The sequence below is a fragment of the Zootoca vivipara genome, chromosome 6 (genome assembly GCF_963506605.1).
Source record: "Zootoca vivipara chromosome 6, rZooViv1.1, whole genome shotgun sequence".
Classification (NCBI taxonomy): Eukaryota; Metazoa; Chordata; class Lepidosauria; order Squamata; family Lacertidae; genus Zootoca; species Zootoca vivipara.
The window spans coordinates 50,457,727-50,478,374 of record NC_083281.1 but is presented as its reverse complement, the minus strand read 5'-3'; the positions used below and the strand labels follow the sequence as shown (position 1 = coordinate 50,478,374).

Below are 20,648 nucleotides of genomic sequence, written 5' to 3'. Positions count from 1 at the left end.
GTTAGGAGACCCCTATTTCCCACGCACAGCTACAATCCCCAGTGTTTCATATGGGAAAATAAGTAATGAATAATAATTTTATTATTTATACCCCACCCGTCTGGCTGGGTTTCCCCAGCCACTCTGGGCGGCTTATATCTAAAAAATAATAAAAACATCAAGCATTAAAAACCTCCCGATACAGGGCTGCCTTCAGATGTCTTCTAAAAGTTGTGTAAGTCTTTATCTCCTTTACATTCCACACGGAGGGCGCCACTACCAAGAAGGCTGGTTCCCTGTAACTTTGCTTCTTGCAGTAAGGGAACCAGCAGAAAACCCTTGGAGGAGGACCTCAGCTTCTCGGCTGAGCGATGGGGTTGGAGATGCTCCTTCAGGTATACTCGGCTGAGGCCGTTTAGAAAAAGCCACAGCTGTTTTAAGTCGTGCTTTAAATGTATGGTTGTGAAGTCACCTTGGGCTCTCCCTCAGAATCCTACACCAGCAAGGAAACAAATCTTTCACCTGTTCCTTTGCTCTGTGCAGTCAAGTAAAGGTAAGTAAGCAAAGGAAGAGTGGTTGGAGTTGTTTGCTTAGGGTTTACGTATACTTCGATTAAACCTAATTTCTATGGGAAGGGAAGGGGCTTACCTAGTGAGTGAGTAACACAACACCAAAACCTTTGAACTGTTGTTTGTAACTTCTGGTTTACTACTACCTTCCTGAGATACAAGTTTGAAATGAAGAGGACACAACCTTTATATTTACAGTTCCTGGATCATAAATTTAATCTTAGAAGAGATATTGTCTGTGTGAAATCTGGTTCCTGCTTATAGGTGGTTTATAACTAGATATTTCTGGTATATACAAAGTTAGGTTCATATTGTTACAAAGTTTAAGGTAAGAATTAACATACCTGTAACTTGTTGCTGTAATAAGACTCCACAAGCATGTTTAATTTTTATATCAGGTTTGAAAATTCAGAAAGTAAATTGCCCTTTGAACATCCTTTGAATAAAGCTGCTAAACATGTTTCTGTGACAGAGGGTGACAATCATATATTCCCAGTGCTCAGTCCTTCAGTTTTTCATATATTTTCTTTTCTGCTATGAACTTTTATGAAGGGTTATGAACAGGTGTGTTCTGCAATAAGCTCATTTAAGTGAATCATAACATGACTGTTATTTACACAGCAGAAAGGGTGTTCCTTGTTTTAATCAAAGCAGTGTGACATAATCAAAAGTGAAGTGAGACCATTTAAACCTCCTTGGCTCATCTGTAGATTTTTCTTTTATAAATTCTGCATGTCTGTTTAAGCAGGTACAAGCCCTTGCAGAAAATGATAATCATCACACTAAGGGCATGAGCACATGACTGCAGTGAAAAACACAGTGACTCAGGAAATTCTGAAAGAAGTGCCTTCATATTCCCCTGAGCTAAAGATATTCTCAAAACAAAGAATGTATTGTAGTTGTTTATTATTTATTTATCATTTTTATAGTATGCCCTTCATCCAAAGGTTGCAGGGTGGAAGTGCATACAATTGAAACCAGAAGTAAAACAATAATATTTAAAGAAGCCAACATAAATTATGTGTAAACAAAACAGCAGCATTTTTTAAAAATCCATTCCAGTGTACCTCACCCTTCTCCAAAAGCCTGAGCAAAGAGATGCATCTTCACCCAACGAAAAAGCAAGAGCAATGTCATGGTGAGATGCAGTTCAGAAGAGAGGTCATTCCAGAGGTAGGGAGCCAGCACTAAGAAAGCACACTTTGTCCCCACCCCATGGATCTCACTGGGTGTAGGGATTACTACCAGGACTTCCACTAGAGATATTTGTGCACAGGCAGGGTGATACGTTCTTTCAGAAACTTGGAATTTAAGTTTGTCACAACCCTTGAATCCAGCAGCAATCCAGACACAAGTGTCAGAGGCTGCTGAGGCATCAGCTGAGGAGACCAACCAAGTTGAAGGCTCTGACTGGAGGTCAGGAGACCACTGCACCCAAGGAAGCCAGATAGGAACCTTCAGAAGAACATCCAAAACCATCAGAGACATTAGGTGTTGAGGCAGGATTCTAGCAGGCACCTTCCCTTCAGCCTGGGGAACCAAGTGGCTCACACAGTACCTCAATGCTCCAGCAGGACAGGGTGCTCACCAGGCAGAAGGCGATGGAAGGGTGGAGCAGTGCCTCTTCAGAATAGAGGGTTGGTCCTTTAAGAATCTGAAGCCACTAAAATTGGGCAAAGACTAGAAAAGGTAGTCTGGAGGCAGAGGCTTAGAAGGCCCCAGTCTGTTCTCAGCTTCTGTCAGAAATTCAGAACAAGTCACCGACTCAGGTCTATCAGTGGTCCTGCAACCTGCCTTGCTCCATGGGAGCGGGTGTCAGACCAAAACACAACAAATGTAATCTACTGCAGACTGCTTTCTCTGCTACACTAACGTTTGTCTCACAAAGAAACTATGCTTTCTACCCACCCATCCTGCAAAAAAAAAAAGTCCATTTTCTACATGAGGGCCCTAGCTCCTCGTGCCCACATGAAGTAAGCGGGGACAGAGAGCGGGGACTTCACGGCCATTGAAGTTATAGAATCACTACCCTGAAGTCTGAAGTCACACAGTTCTTGTGATTGTCTTTCAGAAAGGCCATGAAACCCAGCTCTTTTCCAAAAGTCTCTGACAAAGTGGGCATTTCTGATTCTGCAAGAGCACTGCTACAGAACACACTGCTTTTAGCTGTTGACGTTTATGTAATTTTAAATTATGTTTTGTTAATATTGTGTTATTTTATTGGAAGTCATCTCAAACTTTGTAAAAGAAATATAGAAGTGTTCTAAATGTGTGTGTTTGTGTGTGTGTCAAATAGTTATACACAGAGATTACCTTTGCTAAATTATTTCTCCAGCTATAGAGGTTTGGCAACCGTGTATCTGACATTGCTCAAGAATTCTGAGAAACTAAAAAAATCAGTGGAGTTTTGAAATCAGTAGTTTAAAGCAATGGTTAGGAACATTCAGTCCATCATCTTGAATCAAAATGGCATCCAATCATACCCAAACAAAGAACAAAATCTGCTCCTTGATCTCAGACATCATCATGCCAAATTTGGTAATGATGGTTTAAAAGGTGTCCAAATGCATAGAGAACAGATGAATGGAAAAACTACTTTCCGAAACAGATAGATACAAAAGCTGAAAAGAGAATCTTTGTCACAGAAATTTGGCAACATCCCTCCCCCCCAAAAAAAAATACAGAAGGAAAAACATAATTAAACCACAGAGCCTAGGGCTTGCCGATCAGAAGGTCAGCGGTTCTAATCCCCACGACGGGGTGAGCTCCCGTTGCTCGGTCCCAGCTCCTGCCAACCTAGCAGTTCAAAAGCACAAAGTGCAAGTAGATAAATAGGTACCGCTCTGGCAGGAAGATAAATGGCATTTCCATGCGCTGCTCAGGGTCGCCAGAAGCGGCTTAGTCATGCTGGCCACGTGACCCGGAAGCTGTACAACGGCTCCTATGGCCAGTAAAGCGAGATGAGCGCCGCAACCCCAGAGTCGTCCGTGACTTGACCCTAATGGTCAGGGGTCCCTTTACCTTTACCTTAGTCCTCTCTCCTATATTTATCCAAGTTACAGGGAAAGTAAGAGAGACTTTATTAACTAATTCTGAAATATTTTTAACATGCTCTAAATTTGCTGAAAAACTGCTTCTTTTCTACATATCTTGCAATTCCTCTTCTGACACAAACACTAACATTAGAGTTTAGTGGTTTACACAAGATAGCAGCTTTGTAAGTGATCTGAAATTCATTAAAAATTGACCATGTTTCTCAGTGTTTGAATAAGGATAACCAATTGTTTACAAAAACCCAATTAGTTTAATTAGCTATTGTATTGATGTTTGGCACCTTAGGATGCAAAATCCTTTGCCAGATACGATGTAATGGATTCCACACTTTCAGCAAGCATGGCTTGCTTAGAATGAGAAGTCCCCAAGGAACACTGCTATTTCTGTCAAAGTATGTGGGCATAAAGGAGTTTTCAGATAAAATCTGCTGGCTGTTTTTTTATCTGAGGATGCATAATTTTACATGAGCTATCACAGGCATCTAATAATCCTAAGAGCATATGATTTATTTGTACGTGGTGTACAAATTGCTCTCCTGAGCACTGAAAGGATGACCCTTTTTACAAAAAGTGCAGAGATTTTCCAGATAGCATTTCCACAGATAGCTTCTCCACAAGCAGCTTAAAAACCACCATATTGGAGAGTTAGCTAAATCGCCTGCTGAATAAAGAGCAAGCAGTCCAACTCTACCACGGTTAAAAGGCCCAAGGTGTGGGGTGAGATAATATAGGTTGTGCAGAATCCCCGTTGATCAAACCACACAAGCTGTACTTTAAACAAAGGTTTGTTTTATTAACAAAATATATAGAATATATAGAACATGAAATTGTATTAAAATAAACAAAAAAGTTACTTCTCATTTCTAAATTTTCCCTGCTGATGAATATAGCAGACATGGATCAGCCTAAAATCATCCATCTTTCCTTCTTCCCTCCTGGAAGATGACCAGCGTAAACTTCAGGTAATTGAAGGCTCTGAACACAGGACTCAGCTAAACCTTTATAGGTTTTTGTGCGATGCCAAAATTTGACATCCCGTACTCCATCCTAAAGCATATTTGTGGCGTTCCCAAGGCTCCACACCCAGTGTGACCAAACTGATCATGCACCCCTAAATCTGCCTCTGGTACCTGCATTAAAGAGATCAGGAATGACGGATAAGAAAACTACTTAGTGATATTTTGGTTTGCTGTTATTTGCACTAGTATAGAAGATTTTAATATGGAATTCCTTTGTTGTCACCTCTCTCTCTTCCATAATTATTGCTGCTCTAGTCACCTCCAGAGTCCTTTGCCTGAATCCTGTTTAATTTTTTTTTGCTAGATTAAGGGTCCAGGTAGAAACTACAACAATCTTAACTCAGAGATACATCAAAATGGCAGTGATGCTTGGTCTTTCCTATGCTTAGTCAAGCACAAGTCCCTTAGTTGCTCCCATGCTCCTGTAATACAGGATTAGTTTCTCCCTGTTATTTATAAATCTCCTTCACAAATCAAAACATGGAGGCTGCATTATATTTAACCGAGAAATATTTAACAGGTGACAAAATTCCTTCTGCTCACATTATTTCCCTCCCCTGATCTTCCTTATTAAAACCATAATTAACTTTCTTTCAAGAAAATGGAACCAATCAAGCTCATTCGGCGCCTAATGAGTACCTTTTTGTTCTTGACCGTGACTGAGCAGCTCTGCACTCCAGAGCGTGGCCGATTTATTGAAAATGCATTACATGGGATTAAACTGGATTTCCTCCTTTTTAAATCTACACTGCCAGATCCGGCGCGCAAGCCTGCTGCATCTCCTCTCCGCCGCGGTCTTATGCTTCCCAGGGAGGGAGCCTTTGATTCTGCTATTCCGGTAACAGACTGGAGCGGGGAGGGAGGCTTCTCCGGGGGAATCCCTCCCGCCGCCCCCTCCCTTTGCTTTGGGATCAAGTACTTAAGGACACGGGGGGGGGGGTGAGGGGGAAGAAGAAGAGGAAGGAAGGCGGTCGCGGGTGGCACAATCGTCACAGTTTGCGGGGGGGGGGGGTTGATCGTGAGCCGAGATGACAAGGAGGGAGGCGACGGGGGAAGAGGAGCGGGCGGGTGAGGCAGAGATGAAGGGGCGGAGAGCAGAGCGGTGATGAATTGGAAAGATGACACGAGGCCCGGGATGCGTATATTTTGCTGCTGTTGCTGCTGCATGACTCCACGACGTCAGCAGCAGCCAGGGAGCCGCGGCGCGTCACGGTGGTCTCCCCCTCCATAGTGCCGGGGTCTGCGGGAGTAGGGCCGCCGCCGCCGCCAGACACGGAGCTCAGCGGGCAACTCACGGTCACAGCAGCGACGTGCGCGCTCGGTTGTTCCCGCAGCCGGAAACGAGAGGAACGTCTTCCCAGCACCAAGCGAGAGGAAAGGCGCTGCGCTGGGCTCCTAGCTGCATCGTGACCCGTCGCGTCTGCAAGCCGGCCAAGGTGAGCTGAGCCAAGCAGACCAGCGGCGGCCGCCCAGCCCCGAGGTAGCGGGAAAGGTGCCCAGGCGCGCCATGGCGCCGCCGGAGATCCGGCTGTAGCCGCCGCCGGCTTCGTCAACGGAGGCTCCTGCCCGACAGCCCCCTCCGAGGAGAGCGTCCCGCCACTGCCGCCGCCATGGAGAAGGCCGGCTCCGTGCACACGTCGGTGCCCACGCCGCCGCCGCGCCTCTACCTCCCGCGCAACTTCAGCTGCAGCGCCTGCCTCTACGGCAGCCTAGCCGACCAATGCAAGGGGGGCTGCAGCCCGGAGCCCGAGACCGTCGAGGGGCCGCTGTCGTCGTCGTCTCCACCGCCGTGCTCCTCGCCGCCGCCGCCCTCCCCGCCGGTGACCCGAGAGGCGGTGGCAGCGGCTGTTGCCCAGAAGCCGCACCCGCTGCCCCCTCCTCGCTCCCCGTCGCCGCCGACCTCCCCTCCGCCCGCGTCGCCGTCTTCCCGCGGCCGGGAGCCCACGCTGCCGTCGGTGCCTCCCAGCCCGACCCTCCGGCGCCGAGCCAAGTCTCTGCCCACGCCGGGCGAGCGGGGCTTACGGCCGGCCCTGCAGCAGAGCCCGTCTCGCCGCAAAACGGTGCGCTTCGCCGACTCGCTGGGCCTGGAACTCATTGCCGTGCGCCACTTCTGCCAGGCCGACGTGCCCCGTGTGCCGCCGGCGGCGCCGCTGGCCGCCTCGCCTTTCCCACTGCCGCGCGCCGCCGACCTGCTCAAGACGCGCAAGCCGCCGTCGCTGGGCGAGCTGGAGCCGGTGCTCTTCGGGCCTCCGGCGCCCGTGCTGGAGCCCCTCTTCCCACCGCAGCCGGGCGCCAGCGCGGGTTTCGGCGAACGCGTCCGGCAGCACAAGGTGAAGCTGGAGTGGGTGCGCCCCGAGGCGTCGGGGCTGCGCGGCGCCGTGCGCGTCCTCAACGTGGCCTTCGAGAAGAGCGTGTCTGTGCGCTACACGCTCAACCGCTGGGCCAGCTGCAACGAGATGCCCGCCGCCTACCTGCCGCCGCCGCCCAACGGCCTCAGCGACCGCTTCGCCTTCCACCTGCCCGTGGGCGCGGGCACCACGCTGCTGGAGTTCGCCGTTCGCTACCGCGTGGCCGACGCTGAGTACTGGGACAACAACGACGGCCACAACTACCGGCTGCGCGCCAGGCAGAGGCCGCCGGCCGCCTCGGGCCACGAACCGGGCGGCGGCGCCTGGATCCACTTCATCTGAGGAATGAGGCGCGCCTAGGTTCCGCGACGGCTCGAGGGGCCTCCTCTCCACCTTGGCCAGAGCCCTCTACCGGGATCCGGCGGCGGAGAGCCGCAGGCTCCTTTCCCTCGACAGATATGGCGACATACAGGAGAGTTTCTTTTAGGATAGGGCGCATGGTCGGACGTGAGGACTGTGAGGACCGAGGAGGAAAATGATCCGTCGTTAAAGGCTGAGCCGTGGGGTGGCTCTTCTCTGTTATGCTCATCTTTCCTTATGGCCAGTGGATGTGGAAAACAGAGTCCAAAAGTCCCCTTCCCAAATTAACCTCCATTGGATTGCAATAGGTAATAGCTTTGTTTGTTTGTGGCTTACTTTATCCATCTCCAACCACCTTTAAGTTGCCCTCCAACCAGCCTTGATCAAATCTCTCTTGACAAGGAGGCTTGCGGTTCTAATTAGAGATTTAACGGTAGGTAAGCACCATGACAACTCCAGCTTAGTACTCAGGCAGAGCAATCTCTGGGTATAGTAACACCTAGTACTGCAATGAAGGCAGGCCTGATGGAATGCTCCTCTTTTAGAAATAAGAAACCCCTCCAGCATGAAAATTGGCATGTCAGAGGGAAGGTTATAATACAACGCACTCCCACATGCTAGTTTTCTGTGTGTGGGGATTTTAAAAAGACACTCCATCATATGAGACATTCCCGCAGTTTGAGGCTGTCCAGCCCAGACACAGGTTAACTTCCTCAGTGAGGAGTAGGTGACATACATTATACCATAAACAGAGAACTCGCTGTAGAAACTCTCCCTCACTGCATTTTGCTTAAGTGTAGAATCTTCTCCCATATCCGGATCAGGGAGAACCAGCCTGCAATTTGCAGCAAGAGCTGGCTGTGCACAGTGCTGATTGGCTGAAGGCTAAGTGACATCACTAGCCCACATTTCCCCTTTTCCCTGGAATAGGTTTTCAGCAAGAAAAAGAAACAAATCTCTTTTTAAAAAGAGGAAAGAGGGAGTGAATATACATTTAAGCTAATCAATGTGCAAGCAGTATCTTTCAAAAGATGGCAGGTAGCCTGCCTGAAGCAGTGGGAAAGGGCAATGCAGATTACTGAATCAGTACAATTGATTTGTCTGCATCTTGAATGGGGGAGAAGGGGTGAGCCAGGCTCAAGCTGCTGGGAGGTTGGGGGGGACGACACATGATCTGCCCGTCCACTTTTATTGCCTAGTTAAATGTGTTTAGGTCTGGGTGGTTTCAGTTCACCATGATGTGAGAAGAATCTGCACAGAAAGCCCAGTCTCTTGGGATGTGGTCTGTTCATGTCTAGAATTCAGCAGAGCACAGCGCTGCTCTCTCAGTTCCACTGAGGGTTTTGTAAGTGTCTGCTTTTGAGAGGTTATGCAGTGAAGTTTCTTTCTAGATCAGGGAAGACTTACTCAAGCCCCACAGTCTTCTCTTCCTCAAGCTGGTCTGGACCACGAAACCTTGTCTCCTGTTCTCATGCGGGTACCTTCTCCTCTGCTGTTCTTCACTTGCTGTGTCTTGAATTGTAAGATGTTCCCTTATTTATATACTCCACCAGATGATATTTTTGAAATTGTGTGTTTCCAGGTTAAATACAGATGGTTTATATTTTATATTTTGAGAAATGTATTGGGGGAAGGGGAGGGGAGGAGCTGTTTCAAGCTTCTGTCAGAGGAACAACTTGCAGGCAAAGTACGGGAAAGTAGTGTTGTAATAACTTGCTAGGGCAACGATTTCTTATCATTGTAAGCTTCCTCCTTTTTTCCCTCAGTTGTTATGAAACAGCTGCTTGTAGTATAACAAACTAGGATATTACACCAGACTGTAACAGAGTGACAAGATGTGTAAACCAGTGGCTTGATACTATTTTTGACTAGGTGTTCGGCGCAGAACTGGAAAACTATTTCCAATTCCTAAGTGTGTTACCATTTTTAGGTGCTGGAATCAAATTTTGAGGCACTGGTGCTGCAGATGGCTGAATAATTATTTCAAATTTCTAAGTGCTTAGGGCTACCTGAGATTGTCCCAATTGTGCCTGAAAAAGCAAACAAGTGTTCTGCATCAGAAAGGATACGACACCCAAGGGAAATGGTGAAAAAAGCATAGAGCCTAACCTGCTTTTTGGCTGTACTTGCAACCTGGACCTAAGTATATGTGTTCTGAAGGCATTTTGGCTTACTCTCGAGTCAGTGTGCATGCAGACTTAGGCCAAGAATTTGAAAATGAAAGCATGTGTGCTCCAACAATTGTTCTGCTGATTCCAAATGACTAGAGATTCATGTACAAATCCTGTACCCAGCCGATGGTGTTATGGCTTCCTCTTAGCTTGAACACTTGTCCACAGGAATCTGATGCTGGCACCCTGGGAACTGAATGTTTTCCTGAGCTCTCTCAGGACTGGCACCTAACAGTTTGGGTAACTGCTTACGATTTTGAAATATTTTTTTCCAGCCTTGCTTTCCGGATCAACATATTAAAAGTCCACTGAAACCTAGGTGTTCTCTTTGCGTGTGCATCGGTCTTTGGCTTCATCAAAATGTGCACTCTTGGTGAGCCACTGGTATTCCTGTAAATATGTATTTGAGTTATTCTGTCACTGCTGAAGCTTCTGTGTGCTGTGAACCACTATTATCATGAAATGCATGCAGTATAGCCATGTTTAAGTTGAATGGGAAACAATGGCTGTGTCCACACATAACACTAAACCATGATTTAGTGCTACATGGATATGAGTCTCTATGAGCCAGAGTGAAGCAGCATGCTCATGCACTTTCCCTTCCCCTATCTTCCACCCCTGCAGTTGGAAGGAGCAGTTCTATCAAGTTTAGATTTGCTTTTAAAAAACAAACAAACAAAACATTGGCTTATCTTTATGTACCAACCAAGGATATTGGTTATGAAACTTGCTTGTTTAACTTTCTATCATTTGTTGTAAAGCATGGTCCCTGGTTTGTACATAACACTGAACTGAGATTCTATGGAGGCAAAACAAGACTCAGCAAAATTCCCCCACCTGTGTGGGAGAAGAAGAGACATGGTGGAAGAGTAGGATGAGGACAAAATCCATTTCAAGATGAACATACCTCATCTGTACTTTCCACAACAATCTGCGAACCGAAATGCAGCCATCCTTTGAAATTCACACTTCAATGAATTTTGCAGAACAGTTCCCCAGACAAGTAAGGTGAACAAACATGCACATACTAGGGTATAGTGCATCTGTTAATGAAAATAACATAGAATGCAGTATAGCAGGAGATTGAAAGAAAGCACTATCGACATACTTGCTCATCCCTAGGGGAGAGTGCACAGACCCAATATTTCACTTGGGCTCATGGAATTTCTTCCACATAGTGCTAAAGCCATGTTTTTGTGTTACTTGTGAACTGGATAGGGGAGTATAACACTCAAACCACAGGTCCGAGTTATGTGGATACATGAAAAAGTCTTGGAAAACAGAGTGAAAAGGAATTGAATCAGAATTTTCTTTAGACAAGGGCTTTCCCATCAGATACCAGATACTCTAGCTGTACCCTGTTCCCCTCTAGAAATTAGAATCAGACTCTTTCTTTGTTTTTAGTTATGTGTGGAAGGACACATAGAAGAAATGCTAAATTTTCAGTGTGTGTCCCCCCAGTATAGTACAGAGGTGGTGCAGATGTTTCTTTTATGGGGAACAGATGTTTCTTTTATGGGGAACCTTTGGCCCTCCAGATGGTGTTGAACTTCAACACCCTTCAGCCTTGACTATTGGCCATGTTGGCTGTGGTTGATGGAAGAGAGAGGTCAGTAACATCTGGCCACCCCTGCCCTATATCTTATCAGGGATGTGATGCATTGTAATCCTGTTGACTCAAGTGAGATTTCTTGCTTGGGGTGAATCATGTGTGCTTTTCTGGAGAAAAGAGGCCTTATCTTGATTGTTATTCAGGTGTGTTGCAAGATGGTGGATAAATTTAAGTGAGAACTAAAGCTCACTTTAAATCCATTGGCTTAGCTGCAATGGACATTGGTTGTGTTGACTTTATTCCCTTATCAAAATCCCTCCCACAATGGATGGGCACAAAATATATCCACACATAGAGCCTGGGCCATTGAAGCTGTCAAGAGGGAGAATAATCCACTGAGGAATTTTCCTGTTGCACTCCTCAGAGATGCAGGAGACATTTCAGCGGGGCTGAACTCTCCCGCAGATTGTAGCCTGGGTCTTTTTGTGTTTATTTATTTATGTTTAGGTCACTTCTTTGCACCTAAAGACAAGAGAGCAAACTTAATGGTATATTTTAATGGATTTATTTATTTTTGCAAGCCATCTCCTTTCTTTTCTCCTTGGAACTTCTTCAGCCCTTATTCAGTGCAACTCACTAGCTATTCCTCATGGAAGGGAGAGTTGTTTGGCCTTTGACCAAGTCGGCACCACTTCTGTTGGTGCAGCAGCCCAAGAGATGCTAACCAATCTTGCTGCTTGCCCTGAACTGCAGAAAAAGTCAAGCACTCAGCAGGCTGCTGTGTTAGCTCAGTGGCAGAGCATCTGCTTAGCATGCAGAAGGTCTCTAGTTCAATCCACAGCATTTTCAGGAAGGGCTGGGACCCTTGTGTGAAACCCTGGAGAGCAACTGCTGGTCATTGTGGACAGTCGTGGGCTGGATGAACTAGTGACCTGACTCAGCCTAAGGCAGCTTCCTATGCTCCTAGGCTATAATAATAAATAAGTTTGTAAATATTCCTAATGCTGCTATTTTTGAAACTCACCTTTGACTGCTGATATGCCTCTTCATATCAGGACCAATGTTCTTAGGAAGGGAGGGCTTTTGGCTTAATGTAAGCTTTTAAGCAGTAAATACTACACATGGTACGAATAATTTGCAGTTATGAGAGGGATATAAAGCAACTTGTAAAGGCAAAATATAGTAGTCTGAGCTCGGCTGCATCTTTGGAGCTGTTTTGAAAAACAGCCGTTCTCACAGCTGTTGCTTTGGGCAGGAAGACTGAATGCAAAATCGCAGCACTGCACCAGTCAGTTAATGCCCAGCAAATAACAATTATGCTTCATGCCGCTGTATTAAATTCTGTGTTTCTAAAGGGTATCCTTGCAGCAGCATTGTCGCCTATTTTTGTTTTGTGCCTGTGCCTTTAACACCAATAAGAAATTAAGCAAGTGGTACAGTTCCTGGCATGGCAGCAGTCTGTTTCTGAGGGGTTTGGAGGTTGGGGGGGGGGGCAGTTGAACTAGATATTCTTAGTGAGCCCCCTTCTCCACTTCTTCACCGCAATCGCTCTGCCCATTCAGTTGCAGCTCCCTCTGGACCCAGTGTATACCATATTGGAAGGGGCATGCAGGAGTTCCTGTTCATTCCCTTTGCTCTAGTCAGTGCCAGCTCCCTCACTAACAGCAAGGAGGATTCAGAGGCTGGGCCTTCCACTGGGACACGGGCACTAGTACTGTAAATGCCCAGTGATATCCTATCCTGATGCAATGAGAGGTACAGCTTGACTGCTTAATTTCTCTGAACTCTGAAGGCTCAGGAGCAACACTAGGAAGGGGGCGGAAGGGTTGCACTATTTGAGAGTCCCGCTGCTTGTGTACTTGAAGTATCAGTATCTCCCCGATGCTTACAGTGGCTTTCCAAATGTCAGTGGGCTTATGTGTGCATGCTAATACGTGGAGCAAGCCTAGAAACAAATATTCTTTTGAGATACTTGACTTTTGGTCCAGCACATGCTTTAAACTTGTGTGCTAACTGTATTCAGAGGAGGTGGCAGTGCTTTTCCTCCCCTCCCCTTTTTCTTCCAGAAAGAGTCCTCAGACCACTTAGGTTACTTAATCTGGATTGGGTCTCCTGATCTCCCAGCAATTTTTTTTTTTAGTAAGTGAGCTGGTAGGACTGGTTTCATACTCGAACATGCTCTGAGCCCATGCTTATATTTTTAAGCCTACATGCAAACATTTTCAGGATCGGGTTCCCAGCATGTAAATTGCAACCAGCAGTTTTCCAAGAGAATATATGGAAAACGACTAAAAGTAACTGCTAGCTACCGTCTGTATACCTTCAAGTTCAGGGCAGCAGGCAGGGAACTGCTGCAGATCTGTCCTTTACTTTCCAGACAAGGAGACCAAAGGTGGCCGGCAACATTAATACTGTACTTAACATATATTGTATCAGTGAAACGATCTATTATTTGTATACAGAGCATTAGTAAAATAGTTTCTTTTAAGCACTGCTAAGAACCCTGTAACACTGACAAGGAGCACTTTTAAAAACAAATTCTGTGTGTGTTTGTGTGTATGTATATCGCTACAGTCTGTATGTAGTCAAATGCTTACAAGAGGTTGCTGCCTAGCACTGTGATAGATAAATGAGCTAGAACTCAGTGGTGTTACCTACACAAGCAGCACTTTTCTGTATATTGACAGCTTTTCAAGGAGCTACACTTAAACCTGGTTTCATTGACTGTAACTTCTGTGGACCCAGGTACGAGCCAGTGATTCATGTGAACCAAATGTGTACAGTAATCTCATAAAGCAAAGCTATAAAGCTGTATATTGCCAAGGTAGAGTCTAATATATATATATATATATATATATATATTAAATAGATCTATATATTTTTCCCCTGGGAGGAAACATGAGTGTTTTTAAATGCAATATATTTTTAGAGAAACTGTCTGCTGTATCTGTCTTAATCTTTACACAAACCAGCGCACTCCAATCATCCTTTCCTCATAGCATTAGAATGTCTTCCTCCAAAAGCAGAAGGTTGAGCAGTGGTTTGAATCTGTGAAACCCTTTAGCTTCCTTGGAAGCTTATATGGGGTTCCTCAGTGAAGAGGAAGCAATAGCAGGCAAGCTTCCCAGATAAAGACAGCTTGTTCACCATGACTAATCTTCACTCACACAGCGTAGAGCCTCTGAGGAATGCTGGGTATGTTGCTCAGCCCATGAGGGGCAGAAGTTGAGGGCCAAAATATCTGGCTAGGAGAGAGCTGTCAGGGCAGGATTTTGAGGTCTCAAACTGCAGGTGCAATTGGCTCACCACAGTGTGAAGTAATGCACTTTCCTTCTATAGTGGACTTCCATTAAGTCCAGAGTCTGAAATTACCTAACTGCACCACTGCTGGCGACGACTGAATGTGTGAGTGCCCTAGAGAATGTTCCAGAATCCTTTTGTAGCCAAGTGGGGGCTCTGTGATAGACGGTTGCGAGATGTGCCATATTGAAGGTGGGATGTTTGAAATCCATGGGTTTATCAGGTAGCCGAAGTGTGTGCGTTTCCTCGTTGTAGATGCTTTGTAGTTTAGCTTTTGTGTTCATAAGCTTACTGCCAACATAATGATGTAGCTTTATGAAATGTGCCATGTTTTATTGAAATGTGCAATATTTCACGTGGTTTCTTTCATCCGTATAGAAAACCTTTAGTAACGCTCTCAACAAATACAGCACTCAGGTAAAGATTTTAGCTGCTCCTTTTTAAACTAAATGTATTGTCAACCCATGAGCATTGCTTTTAAAAGAGTGATTAAAATGTAGAGTGCCCCCTCTCTACCTCCCTATATAAATTATGCTGTTTAACATGAGCTTCTCTTAGCTATGTAAAAGTGATTTGAGAGCTCCTGCTCTTGCACCCCTATGCTGTTTATCGAAAAGGGAGCTACCCAGTTGCTTTTGCTCATAAACTACCACATGAACAAATGTTTGTTCATGCATAAGATTGTTCTTTTATCAGCCAGCTGAAGCATGGGTTGATGAGGCTGGCAGGCAAAAATCTGCAAAATCTATATCCTCGTAAAAGAAGTCAACCCGCAGTGAATTCAGATTGTTTAGGTGCCTTCCAAGGATAATCACTACAACATCGGATGTGGTCCTTAAATGCTTTTCTTAATTCTTAAAGAATATGTTTTATGGCTTCAGGAGGAGTTTATATCATAAACACAGAAATTGGTCTAGCATTTCCCCCCATCCTGCTGTCAGAACAATGTCCTTTGGACATTTGAGCCAGTGTTTTCAAAAGCCCAATGGGCTTTTAAACTTTTGCTTTTATTGTAGTGAAAGATGTAGCAGTGAGAAATGTCTTTTTGTGCATCTCTATAAACCACATTCATATACTGAGCATAAAAAATAATAATATGACCATAGATCATAGCATAATATATATTTGCACAACTCTTATGCAGATGTAATTTTACACACACACACATGTGTAATCAAATCTCGGTTTTTATGGGGTTGATTCTGTGCAGAGTTTATTTTACAAATGTGTGTTAATCTTACGCTGCATTGGCACTCCTGGATGGCTATTATTTCTCTTGCACATTTTTTAGCATTCACACAAAGAGGAAGTTCTTCTCTGAAGGAATTTGCTTTTACATTTTTCATTGATATGCACGGCTCTTATGCAAAACTTGAATAAACTTTTGTCGTAAGTGTGTCTTGTGTGCACCCTGTGTGTCGTGGGAAAGGCTGAATCGCAAGTCCATTTGTCACAAAGCCCATTGCAAGTGTGGTAGCTGTGATCTTGTCCTTTGTAGCCCTTTGGGGGGGATATTTCTTTAGTGATTAGCTTAACTTTCTGTAAAGAGTTCATTACACAAAACCATAAAACATTAGCATTGTCTTGTCACTGACTAAAAGTTAGCATGCAAAAAGAGTAAATGTTCTTAGAAATATGGTATGTACACTAGCAGTTCCAAAGAGCATAGGTACCCCTTTCTCCATTTAAACGTGATTTGTGCAACTTTAGAATGCTTGGCCTTTGTTCTAGTTAAACACAGTCCCACAAAACATACCATTTCTAAAAATGAAAACATATTTTTCTATGCAATAATCTATTCACCTTCTATGTTTCAGTTTTTTTTTATTAAGAGAGAGAGAGAGAGAGAGAGAGAGAGAGAACTTGAAAAGGACATGACCCTATTGCAATTAAGCACTTTTAAGACTACAGCTCTGTCCATGTATACTTGGTTCTATTGAATTCAGGGAGACACCCTCCTAAGTAAACATGCGTACAATTGTACAGCAAGTTCTGTTGTTGAACTTACATTTTAAATTTATTTTATTGAAGTTGACAAGGGGTTAAGTGTTTCTGTGTTGTGATTCCCTACAGCAAAGGGTTCAGAAAGATTAATAGCAGCGCAATTAGTCTTAACACTCAAGCAGGCACCAGTAGGGTGCTGTAGAAAACTGATTGTTATTTTTCCAGGAAAGTTAAATGAGATCCTTTCTACAATGCAAAATGCATTGTTGCCTTTTTGATAATATGGATTTATAGTCCTATTATACCCTGTGTGTGTGTGTGTGTTTGTGTGTACCGTGGATAGTGCTAATGCTAGACAAAAATAATCTGGCAATCATCCACTGTTGTAGCAATGACTAAAATTAATAATTTTAATATTGAACACTTTTATATCGGACAAATAGGTTTTGTTCTTTTTTACTCCAGCCTCACAGGCTAAGTCATGCAAGCCTATCCCAAGGTTACAAAAGTGTATTTGACAGACAAAGCTAAGGTTGTGATCCTGTACTCAATTACCTGGCTGCAGGCAAGCCTCATTGGACTCAAAGGGGCTTCCTTATGGGTACACAGGTATAAGGTTGCCCTGTGAATTTTTCTGATCCAGTCCCATGCCCACAGCAGCTATAAGTTCTGGTGAAGTAAGTGGGATGTCATTCTGAATGTTCATCCATAGGATTGGACCGGAAAGCTTTGTTTTATTTACATAAACACAGTAATTCAGTTCTGGGGTTGAGGACAACATTCTGCTTTTTGAAGCCAAACTAGCCTAGTTTAAAGTAGTTATCTCACTAGTCATCATAGCACTGAAATCGTGTGCAGGTCTACTCAAGAGTGGGTCCTCTGGGGCTTACTCCCAGGTAAGTGTGTACAGGAGCAGGTTCAGTCCTGCAGCTACTATTTCAGCAGGATTTGCACAGAAAAACCTCTGGGTGGGTTATGCTCTTGGAGAAGAGTCCTTATTTAGCAACATGTTCCTGTTGTGATAGTATAACTTTTTTTGTTATTTATTTCCACACATCTTGACTTTCTTCAAAGTTATGTATTAACTGCTGGACGCGAACTAGTATTTGAATTCTGAAATGTTTGTACTTGAGATGTTGTTTGGTTTGTAGTTTTTTTCTGATTACTGGTATTATTTTGGTAAAAAAAAGAAATACTTCATGTCATTTGATATTAATGCCTTCTTCTCTTTCTGAAGCCAGTGAATACAAATGTAATATATCTTGCCTTATGACAACATTACATATCTTGTCTACCTAAAGCATTAGCCAGTCACTGGTTGTACTATTATGGTGAAAAGTAGAGTTTATAAATGTGTCGTTACTAATTGTCATTAAACTTGAATGGTGCAAAATGGGAGTGTGATCCTGAGAAAATATCTGTTCTGTAGGCGTTCTGCGTTCATGGGTAACATCTATATTTAGCCTTTCTCGCTAAAGTATCCATGCAAAAACTTTCTAGGTGGAAGGCAGAGATTCTCTTGGTCAGAATTTCTAAAGCAGGGGTGGGGAACCTCAGCCCCGGAGGCTGAATGTATATCCCACTCACTGAAGACCAGTAGTGTGCTGTGTCTGGCAATTGGTTCTAGTCTGATGTCTGTCTAAGGGTGAAACTATATGTTACGCTTAATTATCTCCATTTGGTCTTAATTATATCCTCAACACAGGGAGAGAGGAGGGCTATCCTTTCCCAACCACAGCATCATCCGGAAAATTGCTCTCCCAGGGCAACTATGAGGGCAGGTTTTTTCTTCTCCTTTAAATATTCCATTTGTGGTCTGTAGGTATGGTGGGCTCTGGAAGCAGAACCAACAGCTGTGACCACTCATGCGTATTCCCCACCAAACCACAATGAATACCCACCACTTTGCAAACCCTCCCTAATTTGCAAATACATCTGTGTGCAAATACGCTTTGTCAGTTCATTGCATCACTCTTAACATAGTTAAGATTCCTTAAGCATGATTTGATGTGATGTATGAATTGAGCTGTAATGGTAAGAGTTCCCATAGGTGTAGGCTATGTGTGGGGTGCAGTGAGGGGGGGGCAGCACCATCACTGTTGTTTAGGCTTCCCTTTCTCCAAAGGTGAGATCAGAGCACTTTCCATTGCTCCTCCTTTCCCCAAGTACAATTTTTGCCATTGTGTGCTGCGGTTAAGGCAACAATGGCAGATGCAGAGATTTAACAAGCAACTGCAGTAGCCTATAAAATTCCTGACTCATTCTCTGCAGTAATAAAATGGAGGCTTCCCAAGGTGCTTTGCTTTGAGGATCTCTCTCTCTCTCTCTCTCTCTCTCACACACACACACAAGAGAGAGAGAGAGAGAGAGAGAGAGAGAGAGAGAGAGAGAGAGAGAGAGAGAGAGAGAGAGATCTGCTTCACTAGTTCAGTGCTATATAACCACATTGCCACCTGCTTTCATCCTGATACCCTTTATGCAAATTCCGTGTTCAGAGCTGGCTTTTGCAGTGTATACCAGACATATTTTATGCTCCTATCAAGACCCTTCCTCACCCCATTCCTTTTAAAACAGAACATTGTATATGTTTCCGTATTCGTTGACTTAACATAGGCTATGCTGACATGATACAATGCTGTTTAAAGACTTCTTTTTTTCATCCCAAAGGGGTACTCGCGTTAAGTTTTTTTGCAGCAGACCAAAAAAAAATTGAAATGTTATTATGGCATAAGTTTTCATGGGCTGGAGTCTACTTGAGTCTGACGAAGAAGACTTGAACCCACATTGGCATATGCCATAATAATAAATGGCATTTAAGGTGCCACTTTTTCCTAATGTGCTTGTTCTGCAAATGCATGTTGAGGTTACCAGTACTTATTCAACCCTCCTGCTCTTACAATCCTGACCCAGATGCATTCAGTAGATTAGGAAGTAGTTGCCACTGAATTTTGCCGGAAGCAAAAACTTTAAGATGAAGTTGAACGATCCTATTCCTTTGACATTTTTAAAACCAGTTTTCATTTGATGTTTAAAAATTGTCGAGATTAACTCTCTCTCTGTGTGTGTTTTCACACCTAAGTAAAATCTGAATCTTGAAAATGCTTGAGATTATGTCTCTTGTTGCATGCTTTCTATTTTGGTAGTCCTTGATGGCATGATACAACCTCATGCCCTCCAGACATTTTGGACAATAGCTATAATCAGCCTCACCCAGCATCACCACTAGCCAAGGATTTAGGGGAACTGTAGTCCAAAACATATGGACAGCACCAGGCTAGTTGAAGGCTGTTGTAAATAATATGACTTCAACTGCAATCTTATGTACAATTATCTGTGGCTAATGCCCATTGATTCCAGCAGGATTTACTTCAGAGGAAGCATGCATAGGATTGGACTGTTTCACTCTGTTATTGTCTTCCAAGGGAGATAGTATGTCAGTTTTAACTGAAAAATGTCTCTTCATGCCAGCTCCGTGTCACGTGAAGGAGTTCAAATGCACCCTCCTGTCCTTTCAGGAGTGCCATTTCACAATTTTTGTGTAGAGAGGGTTTTATTTTCTGTGCAGCATTTTTCTCTGGGTAGCAGAGAGGGCTTGAGACATCTTTAGAACAGGGATGAGGAACCTATGGCCTTCCAGATGTTGTTTGACTGTAATCCTATCATTCCCTGACAATTGCCTTTATGAGAAAAAAAATTGTCCCAATTTTTGTGGGTTGTTTTAAGATACACCATTTAGATTAATTTAGTGGTATATAAATGTCTTGAATACAGTGGTACCTTGGGTTGCGGACCCAATCTGTTCTGGGGTGCCGTTTGCAAACACTTCTGGGTCCGCCGCGTTCGCAACCCAGAAAAACGCAACCCACAGCAGACGCAACCCGAGGTATGACTGTAAATGCCGACTGGGGCTGTTGAGACCTGTGGTCCAACAACATCTGCAGGCCTGGAGTTTCCCCACTGTAGTCTTACAGCAGCCTTCGCCAACCTGGTGCCCTCAAGATCCTTTGGACTACCACTCCCATCAGCCCTAGCCAGCACATTCCGTCTGGTGGGAGGGCACCAGGTTGGCGAAGACTTCTGTAGAGCTTCAACACCATCTTTCATAACTTTGTTTACTAAATAGACAAGTAGATTATATTGGGAGCAAGGGATGCCTACAGTGAAGCAGCAGATCCCCAGAGAGTGGGAGATCCATTTCACCTCACAGAGCTTTGGCTTCAGCCAAACTAAACCTCTTTCGGGTCTTTCTGTCCCCAAAATTCAATGTGCAAAACCAAAACAAGCCCTGCCTGTTTTTCTCTTGCAGCCTTGCAAAATGCTGGTCTCGGATGCCACACTTTGCTTATTCATGAG

At 44.4% G+C, this 20,648-nt stretch overlaps 1 protein-coding gene across 1 annotated transcript; it reads left to right on the top strand.

Moving 5' to 3' along the window:
* The first annotated feature begins 5,712 nt into the window (after nt 1-5,712).
* LOC118085942 (protein phosphatase 1 regulatory subunit 3E-like) lies at nt 5,713-18,255 on the top strand. Its single transcript, XM_060275962.1, has one exon. The coding sequence runs from the start codon at nt 6,231-6,233 to the stop codon at nt 7,308-7,310; it is 1,080 nt and encodes a 359-aa protein (XP_060131945.1). The 5' UTR covers nt 5,713-6,230; the 3' UTR covers nt 7,311-18,255.
* Nucleotides 18,256-20,648: the final 2,393 nt, after the last annotated feature.

Coding starts and splice junctions, on each gene's coding strand:
- LOC118085942 (XM_060275962.1), top strand. CDS start 6,231: ATGGAGAAGGCCGGCTCCGTGCACACGTCGGTGCCCACGCCGCCGCCG.